Source organism: Phalacrocorax carbo, chromosome 1 (genome assembly GCF_963921805.1).
Source record: "Phalacrocorax carbo chromosome 1, bPhaCar2.1, whole genome shotgun sequence".
Taxonomy (NCBI): domain Eukaryota; kingdom Metazoa; phylum Chordata; class Aves; order Suliformes; family Phalacrocoracidae; genus Phalacrocorax; species Phalacrocorax carbo.
In genome coordinates this window covers 48,113,472-48,128,271 of record NC_087513.1, presented here as the reverse complement: position 1 = coordinate 48,128,271, position 14,800 = coordinate 48,113,472, and the positions used below count along the sequence as shown (strand labels likewise).

Below are 14,800 nucleotides of genomic sequence, written 5' to 3'. Positions count from 1 at the left end.
CCTGATGGGCTCAGCGTGGCCAGCAGCAGGTCTGTCTTGGAGCAAGCTGGCATTGGCTCTGTTGGGCATGAGGGAAGCTCCTAACAGCTTCTCACAGAAGCCACCCCTGTAGCCCCTCCCACAACCAAAACCTTGCCACGCAAACCCAAAAGAGGGTTGACTCTTTCTGATCGTACCTTCGTCTGTGCCTCACTGAGGCAAAGCTATACAGCTGCAAAGAGCCCCTGTTGGGACAGCTCTTGGCAGCGTTAACACTTTCTTTGTGGGGCTGCTCCTGCCCCAACAGGAACCGTGACAATGTAAGCAGTTGACAGCTGACAGGGTCCTAGTGGGAAGCAGCAAGTTTCTGAATCCAAAGAAAGAGGTACAGTGAGAAAAACACTGGGCACAGGATTTTGGTTAAAAAGGAGTCAAAGGATGAGGTTTTCCTGGGTGGTATCAAAGATGTGTGCTTAAGACCACAGTTCCTGCCGCAAGGAGGAGGGTGTTCCTTAAGGCCCGCCAAATGGGTTTGTTCCGTTTTATGTTCAGGAAACACCAGAAGGGGAGACTCTTTGAAACGGTCCGATTTTCCATACTTTACTCATAAGCAAAGGAGCTAAGGGACGATGTTCAAGCTGGACAGGTCACACAGCACCATCATGCTGATGTCACGAGCTGGAGGAGTGTCTGGCAACCGTGGAAGTGTAACATTCTATACCAGCTGGCAACCGTCTTGTGGGTTCAGAAGCCTGGAGAAGGTAACAGCTCCTTCGCCCAAGGGCATTTTCCTGCCCTTGGAGCTCTGTTTTTAAAAACACAGCAGAGCCTAGGTTCTGCAGGCCCAGTTTTTGAGAGAAAACTGCTCCTTTCAGGTAAAGATAACAACTTGCCTGAATGTCGGTACCTTCACAATTTCCCTGTATGCTCTACCAGTATTAAGATCGTGGAGGAGAAGCAGGAGAGGCAACGATGGCCAGAGCTGGTAGTGACCGCTACTTCCAGTTTTGTTCCCGCTATGTACAGGTAAATGCCACAGATTTTAGAGTCATTTTTATCATTGAATTTCCTGATTCATCCGTGTTGAAAGGGAGGTTTAGGATGTCAAGTTAGAAGTTGATCTGTCACTCTGCCTGGGTCATGGCTGCATCTCTAGATCAGATACCTGGTTTTTGGAAGTGGTCAGAAGAGCTCATGATCATCTAAACTGTGGGCGATACTGACTAGAGTGCAAAAGCGGTGCGTTTTGGAGATGCTGCTCCCAGAGCCAGCTGCTGAAGTCTGGAACTGGGTGGATCCTACCTTCAAACATTCAACTGTTTTCAAGTGTGGCTTTGTCTTCCTTTAGAGACCTACTCAGAAACTCATGAAGAAATAACGGGCAACCTGGCATTTAGAGCTCTCAGCCAGGACGTAGTTCATACGCGGGATATGGACAGATTTGTGCCCTTGTTTTACAATCGAGGACTGGCAAGTCTGTACAAGGACTACAAAGCCCTGAAACCTTATGTTTCTTGCCATTTTTGTTGGGAATCTTTCTGTTGGCATTTGACATTGTATTTGAGATTGACCTGATAATCCAACTGTGCTGGATGGGAAACTCAGCCACGTGTCATTTAAGTGACTAACAGATTGGTTTTCTTCCCAGCATCTCATGAAAAGTCTACACTACAGTAAGTAGACTGATGTACTCCTATTCTGACATCAGTCTGACATCATGAAAGCTCCACTGAGCTAACTGGAGATAACTTTAGAGTTATATCTGGAGCTTGAGAGAAAATTAGAGATACCTTTTAAGAGCCTCAAATATCAGAAGGTGGTCCCACAAAATCTTAGTCACATGCTGAGAGTAGTGCACCGCGTATTCATCCATTTTTAGTCCCTTTCGAGGGTTCTATTTACAAAATCTGGAAACTGTTTTCTCCTGCAGCAAAAGAACAGCAATATCTCCTGCTTCTGGGAAACACAACCCTTGGGCTGCACGAGGATCACCTGTGCCTTCCATCACAGGAAACCTCGTAATATCAATGGACTGTTTTTGCCACCTACTGACAGTGAGTACAAGTATTCTCTCATCAGTTTGTTCCTTAGAGTAAGTCCATACACAGCAACGTCCTTCCAGTGCTTCCCTCCAGTGCTTACATAATGTAAATTAGGGTTGGGAAACGTACCGTGGCAAATCAGTCCGGGATGCTCTGCTGCCCCAGCAAGACCAAGGCAAAGAAAGGAGCGGCACTGGCGTTTGAATAGGGTTGCCCTATGAAAGTTTACAGCTGTCACGTTATGGATCTTCCTAACTGTCAGCTACGTGAAAGACAAAGTCACAAATGGGAGTTCAGGTTGCCCCGATCCGTGGAGCAAAACTGCTGCTTTGCTTGGGTATTTGCTAGACCACATCTCTCTGGTAGTGCAAATGGTCCGTCGGCAGGCACTCATTGAAGAGAAGTGAAAAGCGGTGCGTGTTGTGGTAGCAGAGGTTGGCAGGGCCACTGGTAGCAGTATCTGTGGATAGAGCACAAGATGTTACACGGAGTCATCACCCCTGGTGTAGATACCTTCCGATTCCAGTGCTGCGTGTGCAGGTGTGTTTCCAGTTCATCCTTCTGAACATATTTTCCATGCTTAACAGAAATGCTATCCCAGTGCCAAAATCGTTTGGCTGTAAACATTATCCGTAGAACTATATTTCTAAGAAAAAGAATACCTTTTCTAGTTTTCTTCCAATTAAGTGTAAATGATCTTCATGAACTTCCTCTTCTTTCTCAGCATCTACGTTTTGTCCTTAGTAGAGAGAGCTGTGATTCGGGAAAGAGATGGATAAGAAAGGTCTACCAGCTAAAAACGTGCTTAGCACTGCTAAATTCTTCCAAATTGATGCCATGGGGAGTGATAGAGGCCTGCCTATTATTCAGCATGTTTCAAATACTTCCACAGGTGGGCACCTAGACTCATGCACTCACTTCAGCCCAGGTATTGCTAATCCTGCGTTTCCCTAGGTAGTAAATATCTGTCTGTTTGTTCATACTTTCTGGAGCTGGACGATGCTCTTTTGCCAACATCTCCAGAAGATCAGGCCTAAAAGGCACAATCTGTCTGATAAACAATTCCTTCAACATGATTATGATTTCTGAACCAGAGCTGCTGATCTGAACCTGGATTTGGTATTCCAGTTCCCTCCTCATAAAATGAATTTAACATTCTTTTCTGCAGATGCCCCGTTGCAACAGGGTGTCCAAGAAGGCATTCTGCATCCAGCCCATCGTCAAGATGAACTCAGAAGTCAGGAGAATATTTTAAGACCAATTCACCCTCCACTGATTATAAACCTCAACGACAAACAGGATGAAGAGGACGATGAAGAGGGAGAGAAAGGTAAGCAGTCTTTTCCTTTCTTTTACAAGGCAGTAGAATGGGTTTTTTGACAAGTTTTTGGAAGAGTTTCCAGCTAATCTTCCAAATATTGCAACTGGTAGTCCCCAGATGGGAGTGAGGCAACCTAGTTTGTAACTCCTGTGAAATGCCTGGCTGTATGTTCCAAGAGCGGTATAATTCACATACCTCTTCTTCGTTCAATAAAGTTTAAATGTGATCCACACTGGAGACGGCCATCAACTCCCCTTCAAAATGTCTCCAAATTGGGGGACTAAATTACAAGTTTAGGAGGTACTTCTTTTCTGGGAAACAGACTTTTGAACAGGGGCTGTACACACTCGTCACTGAAGGTGAAGTCACAGCTTTGTTTACAAAAGACCATTGTGTGCCTTCAACTGAAATAACTGGGTCAGCTCCTTTCCTAAAGGCTGTTGGCAGTCTCGTTTTGTTACAGAGAGTTCTTCTTAGGTCTGGTGAAGAGAATCCATGCAAATCTCTTCACTAGCACAGGGAAGGAGCACTTCTTCGGCAGTTCTGCCGGCAGACGTTACGTGAGAGTAACATTGGGCAGAGGTCTCGTGACAAGCACTCCCTGGGCACACGTTGAAGCAGAAGGTTTCCTTTTGGGTGTAAAAGGAGAATTACACTGTTAAGGGAGCTCTGAAGGAGGTGTTGAATCATTGTAAATCATCACACATGGCCTTCTTCATAGCTGTTGTAACTGCAATTCATTGCACTTGGAAATACCTGATATTAAGGAATCCCTTTTCTGGCCAGAATAAGAGTCTCCTGTTGGAGGACTTTGTATAGCTACCTAGTCAACTTTTAAAAATATATCCTACAGATGTTGCTGAATGGGTGCCAAAGACTGCTGCAGATAGTGAAGAGGAAAGAGCAATAAAGGAAATATGCTATAAGTCTGGTAAGTATGAAATGAGTCACTCTTTCCTAAACAGCAGTGCTGACCATCTACTTAACTTGGTTTTTTTTTTCTGCTTCCTCGGGTATGTTTAGGAGAGTATTACAGGATTCGGTACCCTCACGAACACCAATCAACAAAATCCATGTATTCACCTCGGGAAAATGAGCTACTACCCTTGGAAGCTTCCGAGCGAGGCTTGCAGAAAGGCAAGTACCCTTCCTCTTCTTGGACAATGTTTGTCACTTTTTAAATTACTGCTAGAAGGAGAAACTATGACAGTTTTCCCCTCTTTTTTAATTTAGGGACAATAAAACCATATTACAAACAGCATAAAAATACTTCATTATTTTTCCCCATATCTATACGTATGCATGTGTCTCTATATCTGTATGTTTGCATGTGTCTCTCTCTATATATAGTGCCACATTTGAGGTTTCCTGAGATACACACATGATAGGTCTTTCACGTCATTTTTCTTCATGATCCAGATTTATCTAGTCCAGCTTTAACCACCCCGAGGTCAGGAACATAGTTGACATTTCTCATCTAGGCTCAGTGCAGATGAGCAGGTGGAGAGAGACGGGCACTCTTATGGGGCTATTTATTGTGGCTGAAGATAGTGCCAAAGAAAGGGGAGATGATTCGCTTTCCAAGAGGTGCTCCGCACTCCCCGCTGGCTCTCTTGGGTGTCGAGATGACAAAATACAGCGATACATCAAGCTGTTAGGTAACTCAAGTTAGAGTAAATGAATAGCCCCTTTAATCTGTCTTATTTGGAAAAGGTAAGAACAAGAGAGTTCCATTTTGTTTTGAATGCTGGTCTTTATCCAACAGAATTAGATCAAAGGAATACAAATTAATAAATATTTAGCCCCCTAACATCGTCTCTCCTTCATTCTTGAACAAGCGGCACGACAGAAAACAATCTGTATTAGCTTTTTTAATGAATACGTAATAATAGAGTTCCATTTAAGGGAGCGGGGGAGAGCGAGAGAGAGGTTCTTACTCCAACAAAACACCAGAGGAATCGCTAGATCAGACATCAAAAATTGCTGGGTGGAAATACGACCTGCTACTTTTAATGAAACAAAAATTACGGTTTATTTTCACAGAAGTGTAAACTTCAGGGATAAAACCCTTTTAATACAGTTTTATGTTAAAGAGATTTGAGTACTATGATCATTCCTGAAAAGCAAGAGGGTGCACAACACCCAGGTATCTGGACCAATAGACAGGGTCCAAAGAACTAACAAAAGAGAAAGAAGAATATATATAACGAGAGGCTGAAGGACACTGCACTAAACTCATCACTGGCTCATTGAGGTGGGAGGAGGGGAAAGGCACAAGCAGCTAACATGTTCTTTCTGTTGCATTGCCTTTCCAGGTGATGGTACTACAAGTCCTACAAAATTTCATAATACCAGAAGAGGAGGAGAGAGTTTGGGAAGGAGAGCACCAACAGAGGGTGTTCCCAGAACATATCGTAGATCCTTTGAAAATGGAGGTAATGCACTTTCACAGCCACTTCTCGTTGCTGAGCATCCTGTGGTAAATAAAATCACTGAATATGCATGCATTCAGCTTCACCATTTCATATTAGAATCATTCTTTGTTCTTTAGGTGCTGGTTACAATTGCTTTTTTTCCCTGTTTAGTTTTGGAAAAGAAATGGTTCTGTGGAGTTAGAGAAATGACGTGTCGATAGTATAATACCAATAGTCACTAGGCATGTTGACATTGGAGGTAAAGCTACAACAGGAAGGCTGAATCCCCAGCCTCCAGCCTCCTGCAATATGTCAAATTCTGGGTAACACTGAGCACAACACTTTTGTTTCAGTTTGTTTTTTCACTTGTAGGAATTCACACTCCAGACCCCAAGGGCAAACCAAGGTACCAACAAAGGGGCCAAAGTGAGGATGACAAGGCTGCTTCTTCTGTTCCTTGTGCGAGAGAAGCTGAAAGAAAGACTTATTTCAATCCTTCACAACCTCGAAGATCAGCATATGTAGTCTACCGTACTGTCACCGTCACCCAAGAAGCAAAGTTCAATGGATGTACAGGTGGGTTCCAGCTCAAACCGGAGGATTGTTAAAATGCCTCAAATATACCTGTCTGTATTGTGCTGCGTGTTGATAAATACAACAGGAACCTCACAGGTAGGATTCTGAGTTGTGTGTCTGTCTTTCTGGCAATCTGCTTCAGACGTAACCGTATTTTTACATTTCCACTCTAAGAAAGTGGTTTCATCTCACGGGTTTCAGTCATCTCTCTCACGCTGGGTTGAATCTCCATCTCGAGGGGCCTCCCTGTCTTAATTTCCAGTTAAAGGAACCTCCTTCAGAGAGAGGAACCCCTGCTTTCAGATGAGTAAAGTTAAGTGAAATGAATCCCAACATCACTGCTTCATCTTTGGGACAAATAGTTGTGGGTTTGTTCTTTTTCCTTTGAACGTTTGCTTTGATTAAATGTGGGCAGATTGGTAGAGAGATTACAGAGAGAACGTTCTTACTGTGAAGAATACACCACATCAAATTGCCAGGTTGAGAAAGGACACAGCGTTTAAAGAAACAAAAGTGGGCTCAGCAGTTTTTTGACATAAGAATGACCATTACCATTTTGGCTGCCTTTCCTTTCAGCAGTACCTGAGCCAGATGGTGGGAAATGCTCCAAACAAAAGAATCAGCCTGACACAAACAGAAGATGTTGGACCCAAACGGACAACTGCGGTAATTTAGGCTTATTCTGCAACTCATTATTTGAATGAATGGGATTATGCTGGCATTAAAAGCAAACCAGGGTATTGGAAACAGTGATTATTACTTACTTAAGTAACATAATATGGAGAAAAAAATAAAAGCAGATTGCCTTAAGGTTACAAATGGTCTTTAAAGCACCGGGGGAAAAGTCTGGATTTAACACTAGCTCATATTCTGCAGATGCATTCCTTGATGCTTCAGCTAATGTAATATTGAATTCACGTATCAGGCTAAGAGAGTCTTTCCTGAAATTGTACCTGACGTTAAGAAACAACGTGTATGTTTCTTCTATAGACAAATACACTTCAGGACCTCATAATGCACCACCTTGGAGGAAAAGAAATCCACAAGCAAAAACGTTCTCCACGTTCAAAACAACCATTCAGGTAACTGTGTGATAGAAGTTGTTACAATTCAGGCTCTTCAGTAGAAGTGACAGGTCTCTCCCCACCTAGAAAATGTAAAACGGCTCTTAAACCTTCCCCAACCAAAACCCACAAGATTCTAAGCAACGCTGAGGAGTCTGAAAGATCAGTTACTAGTTTTGTCTGTTTGCAGACACGGAATTTGCCTGTATAACTGACCCGTGATTTCTAATGGTTCCCCATGTTACTGATAGGAGAGCAAAATGCGTACCTGCCTTTAAAGTGAGGAGCCACCAGGAGTGGGTTTTGGCTTGTAGCACTGGGCAAAGCACAGTGGAGACTAGATGAGTGTGACATGTTGTCTCTTTGATTGCTCGTGAGGCACCTGCAATGGCTGAACGATGGTCAGCGGAGGGGCAAATTCATAAAGGGCTCAGGCTACAAAACATTCACAAGATACCCCAAGGACCACTGATACATGTCACAGTGCTCTTGAAAGCGGAGATTAGAACCTCTGTTGCGTCTCATTCGGATGAAGGGCCAAACCTTTAGGCTGCAGCCTGTGCTTCATTGTGACATTTCCACGGCCGCAGCAGGCACTTTGCTCTGCAGTTGCACAGTTCGGAATACGGACTAGCCGAGCGTCCTCTTAGTTCGTGCAGGCTCAGCCTTCTAGCTTGCTAGGAAAGTGCTTCCCTGAAAGGGAAACGAGGTAACTTTGAACCCTGCTGAGCACCGCCCTTGCTCAGAAGAGAAGATGGTCAGTAACGCTTTTTCTGAGTGGTCTCGCTGGTTGTTGGAGAATACAAGCCCGCTCCAGGGGATTAGTCCAAAGCGGGTGGGTCAGAAGTGCGCAACTTTGTGATTTGGTGCTGCAAAGCCCTGCCGATGGCCCAGCCGTCAGCATTCCTAGGAGCTTACCCAGGGCAGTGCCACGCTCAGCATTAGGCCGTGCTGACTCCAGTCTGAGACGCAAATCCTGCTGAGGCACCACGCAGGTGCAAAGCACCTCAAACACCTTCCGTACTCCCTCACCAGGCTTGCTGCCGTGGTTGGTGTCGTTGCGCAATGAACACGTGGGCCTCAGCCATCTGCTTGGGAAGGTTTTTCCTCTAAAATACTTGAATGGAACATTGTGGAACATGGTGAATGGTACTGGGATGGAAGTTTGTATTTCTCTTGCTCTTACAAGTGTTGAACAAAGTTTGTTTCTTGAAATGTTTCTGAAAGAGCATATCGCTTCACTCCAATTAATTATGCACCAAATGTTGTGTGTATCTCTTTTGACCGCAGAGCCAAGAAGACAGGCAAGCGAATAGAAAAGGAGAACGATACGTAGACAGGAGAAAGAGATGAAGCGAGTGCGTCAATTTCCAAGGAAAATCTAAACTGAAAGAAGGATGTTGTCAACTGGAGACCAAATATGTTAAAATTGCAGATTGCCAAAAGAAGGTGTAGGAAGTACAGTGTAATGTTTAGAAAGTAACAAAAATGGAAATTTGTGTTTAAAAATAGCGTTTGTATCTTCTTAAGTTCACAGCAAATGTACGTAGTGAAAATAAGGATATATTTATGGTATTTTATTGACATCATTTCTCTGGCTTGTAACAAGACTGTTAATTTGTTCAAATAAATTCCACTGAGCTTTGACTGCATGGAATTGACAAGCATAAAAGCGTGCCTTTCTTGAAATCACCCTTCAACTTTAACCAGAAAACTCTGCACCTCAAACCAACCAAACATCTTCCACTCCCCGATGCCCACCCCCGGCCCCATGACCGGCTGCACCCTGCGCGTGGAGGAGCGCCTGTTCCACAACACGGGTAGCCTGAGCAGGCGCGGGCTGTGCCGTGCTGCACCTGAGGGAACGGGGCTTGTTTAGCCTGGAGAAACGGAGGCGCAGGGGAGACCTTACCGCTCTCCACAATGACCAGCAAGGAGGTTGTAGCCAGGTGGGTGTCGGTCCCTCCTCCCAAGTAGCAAGTGAAAGGAGGACAAGAGGAAACAGCCTCAGGTTCCACCAGGGGAGGTTTAGATGGGGAATGAGGAAAAATTTCTTCACCAAAAGAGCTGCCAGGCACTGGAAGAGGCCACCCAGGGACGTGGTTGTGTTACCATCCCTGGAGGCAGATGCAGAGCTGAGGGACATGGCTTAGCAGTGGAGTTGGCAGTGCCAGGTTGACAGTTGGACTCAGTGACGTTAAGCGTCTTTTCCAACCTTAATGATTCTATGATTTGATGATTATATAATAAATACATGGCTTAGATATTCATAATTCCTGTGACGTTCTTAATGCCCTTGAGTGAGGTCAGAGAATGGAAGTATTGGTGCTCTGTGTGATCACATCCTTCTTTATGATTTCTCTGTCACAGCCTCAAAGGCACTAAGATCCACAAAACCTATAAATATATGCACGCTTTCCAGGCCACAGATGCATCTCCCTTTATATTTCTTAATCTCCTTCTGCCTGGTTCCCTCTGTCATTAAGGCTCCAAAGAGGAGACAAAGGAAGTGGAGGATATTCAACCTTTAATGCAATAAGACCCTAAAGATTGCATTTCTGAGTTCTCACAGACTCGCTGCGTGGCACATACCCTACGCTGGTTTAAACTATGAGTCCTTGAAAATAAGGCCTGAGATAATTAGCCAAAGATTAGAAGCAGAGGGGTATTGAAAGAGAGTTGAACTTGCCCTGGCATTCTGAATACATTTACATAATCTGCTGCTGATTTTAAAGGCCCAGGGTAAAAAATTATTTGTTGCTTTTACCTTATACATGTAAAATATGCTAATGTTTTTCCAGATGGTATTTCTAAAAGCCCATCAGACAGGCAGCATAGGTAAATTGTATTAGATAGTAAACAGATTAACAGTGGTACCGCCTGTATTTTATTAAAAGTTTGCAAAGCTTCCAGCCTGACATCCTGCATTCAAGAATAAAATTATATGGCTAATTTAAACCCACTAACTCCCAGCATCTTAGGAGCACTGATATTTTAAATAAGCTGTTTATTAATTCAGGTAGCAAAGTCCATCTCAATTCAACACCCAAATGAGAAAAAAAAATCGGTTGTTCAGTAAAAACTGAATGAAACTTCCCTGTGAATTGCAGAGATTGCTTAAAAAAAAGATGGATTTTTGACAATTTCCTCCTAATGAAGAAATTTTCTGATAACAGCTGCCTTGTATTGCAATACTTTATTTAAATATATATTTATTTTTAAAAACCTGAGCCTGTAAATTATTTAACTGCCTCTGCCAGTCACTAGGGGTCAGTACAGTCACAGGAATGGGGTCCAACAATACCCAGGAGTGAACCTTCATCGAGTGTGCTTGATTCCAGCTCTCCAGAGCTGAAGTCTCTCTGCAGTGGCTTTAAATTAAGATAAAAGGTCCCAACAGCCTTGTTATGCTTCCTAATGGCCAGCTCAGGGGAGAGGTACAACAACCTATATTCAAAATCGCTAAATAGCTATTTTTTGTCTCTTAAAACACAGTGATGAGGTAACCCTATTTGTCCCATGCTTTCCAAAAGGCATTTCTGTTACCTCCTGATCTGGACAGCCTTCACCACAGCTTCCTCTCAGGGGAACAGTGCTTGAAAAGAATGCTTCCAGACTGAGAGTCTCCTTTAACCTTTCCAGTCTGGAAACATTTTAGGTAATTTTAAATGCCTTTGCTTTTTACATTCTCGGGTTTTTCACAGGTGAAAGTAATGATGGAAACATGCTATGGCAGTATGTAATATTTGAGGCATCTTAGAGTACAACTATTATACTTAAAATACATGGGAAGTCCTGCTATATCTTGCCTCTTTTTATTTCCTAACAAAAAAGCAGTTAGGCATAACTAAATATTAAAATTTACAGGACCTTTTGAGAAGGTAAGGTGAACATCCAAGGCTCTTTACTTGGTTTAAGAACACATATAAAACAGACACCTTTGTCTTTTTTATTACCCATTTTCCTTCCCCTGCGCAAAACCAATATCTTCAAAGGCTGGTATCCTTGTTGCTGTTCATTGATGATGAAGGCTTATTAATTAATTTCCACTGTAAGGATAGCTTCTTACAACTCCTTCTGCCCCCCAGGAGAACCTGCAGAGCAAATTTTGAAGATTATACTGCCTTACAGGAGTATGCACCAAGCACAACATACTCTGACATGACCCATGGTATTTCTGTTGACTTCAGCACAATTATTCATATGTTTAAATTCAAGTATATTCCAACTGGCTTCCAAGGTTTTCATTGCAGTATGAATTGTAGCCTGCCAAATTGGTATTGCTCTTGGAGATGAATGAGGATGTAAAATCAAGCAAGACTTTAACTTTCAAAGTGAAATTTGCAAACTGGGCAAATACAGTAGAGAATTGTAGGAATAACAATTGATCATGGAAATGTGACAATCAGTTGCAAGTTAGATAAAACATGCCTTGTGACAGCTCTTTCAGCTGGCCTGTGCCAGTCAAAACCTTTGTTCTTTGGCATAAGAAGTACGTGATGGTGAATGGAAGACAGAAGTCTTGAATAGCTTGTACTCATAAGTACCAGACCATTAACATTCAGAGTGAAATATTTGTTCTGGGGGATTATTTGGTTTATTCCATTATGTTTACGTCTGTAGGTCTTTCTCATAGGCCAAAGCACATGTCAGCAGGAATAGTGCCAGCACAGCTTGGACAGATGGACTGCTGAAGTAGTCACTGATATGACTTCTCATGCTCCTGGCAGTTGTCAGGAGGTTCTTGAGGATGTTAAAGAAGTAAAACTGAATAGTTTGTGGCTGTATTTTTGTGACCAGTATAAGAAATTGAAAAATATTATAATACAATATTTTGCAGATTACTTAAAATTGGATCTTTGGGACAGAGGGTTGAATGTTTTGTGAAGTGACAGTTCCTTAATGCAAATGCCACATGACAGTAGCACTGAGATTCCTGGTACACTAACAGTAAAATTTCGTTCAGGTAAGGCAGCTGCAATGTTTCAAGTCTGGAAACTGGCAGATGTTTAGCATTTCTTACCTTGAGGCCACAGATACCTGCTGTTTGATTTAAAGCATTAGAAAAACTATCAGCATGGCTTGAACTGAAGTTGCTGTAGAATAAATAGCTACAGCAGTTGAACTCTCCTGATTTCCTATTGTTTTATTTGCCCTAGAGTGCACTGCACTATTTTAAAGTGACACAGCTCAGGGATTCACAGCAGACTCTCCTCCCCTTATTCCAGCATGACTGATCCAACATTTGGTTTGCTGGAAAAAGCTGTTTTAAAAGCCATTATTTTAAGATGCCTAGGATGGTACACACTAATGCTATTGAAAAGCCAAGGAATGGCAGTACATAAGATCTACTCTAACGGACTAGCAACTACTTTTTATTAGGGTACATAATGGAAATAGGTTTTAAATTACCAGGTTATATCATTCATCTCCCAAGAATTTCATGTATGACTCCCATCAGAGCTGCTCTAGAGAAAAACAATCTCTTAATTCCCATGTAAATGCCAGCCAAACAGTAGCAAAGACCTGATGTCCTGAAAACAAGGTGTCCTGATTTTTTGTATATGTACGCTATTTTACTATTGCTAAAAGTACTATTTTCCACATTACATGGCTTGCTTCAGTGACCTCCTTGCACTTTAACTTCATAACCTGTACTTCATTTTTCTTAGAATCTATGAGTTGCAATGCCTGCAGTTCATAGTCCTTGAATGTGTAGGATATCTGTGCTGATTGAAACTACAGGATAAAAAACTATGATTTCTTCAGGCAGATTACCAATCCAGATACCCCAATAACCTGTTTCTAAGACTGACCAAAAAAGGGTGCTTCAGGGAAACTGCAGGTATTTCCAAAGCAGGGAAATAATAAGCAGTACCATTTCAAAAAGGTTATAACTCAATACTTCATTTTGTTTAAGTCGTGTCCCCCCCCACCCTTTGTCATTTTTGTGAAATCAGAGCAGTTTGCTATCTCAGTTCTTAGGAACTTTATAACGCCACGATGCCTGTGGTCCCCTGAATCCTGCAAGGGCAACTTTCCACAGGCTGTTGTCAAATTGGGAAATTGTAAAAATGTCTTGGATTTAAGGATAAAGTAGGGAGTTCTCCAGATTAGGTGTAGAAAGTCGTAATTGTGCATATTAGAGTGCTCTGGGGAAAAGATGTTTTCCCAAGCACTCCCAAAGGAAATTTTTTTCTACATTTTCCATCAGGGTAGTGGGCCGCATGATGATATGCTAATGTGGCCTTTCACCTGCTCATGATTGCACATCACTCTTTCTGTGACCAGCAATGAAATGTGAAGTCTGTTCCTGCTTATCCATTTCCAGCTTTTTTACAGATGACATTGCAGTGCCTGCTGCCTGAATCGCTGCTGACCACTGCAAAGGTTCAGTGAAGGGTAAGGGAATGACAGGCTTACTCACACAGCTGCAGTATACTTCCGAGAGGACACCTTGATGGCCTGCTCCCAACCCTCATAGATTGGGAGGATGAGTTAATAACATCTCCAGGGTCTTTGGTTTTGCTTTGCCCCTTGTTGATCAGAGATTGTGTCTAGAGGATGAGGCAACATCCAGCTTGTGGAGCAACATTTCCCTCAGGACAGGGGGTGACCAGCAATGGATGCAGGAAGACCTTTGGATGTGGAGGAGGTCTTCTGCCAAAAACTAGCACAATGACTTTGTCATTGCTGAACAGCATTTCAGGGGTGACAGTTCAAGATGGTGGATATCACCCTGCATAGCCTTATTACACCCAACCTGGCTACTCAGCAGCTGACCATTTTGAGGTAGGTAAATGCAAATGAAGACAGCACAAGCTATCATCAAGGTATCTGTAGCCATCCTCCAAACCGATTCTTAAGGATAATGTTAATGGGAAACATGAATTAGATCATCCAAGTCTTTTCTTACTGTGAATGCCCAAACTATTTGGATTTTGCAGATATCATGCATTCCCAGTCCAGCACCTAAGCCACAGGAGCAGACCTAAACTATGAAGTCTACAACTAAGTTGCTCTTTGGGCTTCAGAGGACTATTGGTGCAGATTCACTGTTGTCTTAGAAGGCTTCTTGGGAAAGACACAGTGCCTGCACCATTTGGTTCACTTTGGATTTCAGTCTGTGTGTGCCTACTCATTTGCTTTATGAAGAGGAGTATGCTAAATGAACAGTGAAGGATGATGTGTGCTCTTGTGAAATCCTGAGAGACTCAACTTGGGGGAACTTAAGATTTCCTGCCTTTCTACAAGCACAGTGTTACTGGATCGAAAGCTCACAGAGCATTGAAAATTTTGAGTTTCAAATTCTTGGTTGTCCCTAGAGTTGCTTTGCCCTGGAGTTTTGAACCAATGTCTGAGGTGGCTCATGACACTGATCTGTCATAGAAAGCTGAGATCCCA

At 42.8% G+C, this 14,800-nt stretch overlaps 1 protein-coding gene across 1 annotated transcript; it reads left to right on the top strand.

Moving 5' to 3' along the window:
- The first annotated feature begins 951 nt into the window (after positions 1–951).
- Positions 952–8,749, top strand: LOC135312126 (uncharacterized protein C12orf50 homolog). The gene is made up of 9 exons (XM_064445416.1): positions 952–1,005; positions 1,910–2,033; positions 3,190–3,351; positions 4,196–4,273; positions 4,366–4,479; positions 5,658–5,777; positions 6,129–6,332; positions 7,323–7,414; positions 8,687–8,749. The coding sequence occupies exons 1-9, from the start codon at positions 952–954 to the stop codon at positions 8,747–8,749; spliced, it is 1,011 nt and encodes a 336-aa protein (XP_064301486.1).
- The last annotated feature ends 6,051 nt before the right edge of the window (positions 8,750–14,800 follow it).

Excerpts from the sequence above, each read along its gene's own strand:
- LOC135312126 (XM_064445416.1), top strand. The coding sequence starts at position 952 with ATGGCCAGAGCTGGTAGTGACCGCTACTTCCAGTTTTGTTCCCGCTAT. Across the intron at positions 5,778-6,128 it reads TAGATCCTTTGAAAATGGAG|GAATTCACACTCCAGACCCC; the intron begins GTAATGCACTTT and ends TTTCACTTGTAG. Across the intron at positions 7,415-8,686 it reads CGTTCAAAACAACCATTCAG|AGCCAAGAAGACAGGCAAGC; the intron begins GTAACTGTGTGA and ends TTTTGACCGCAG.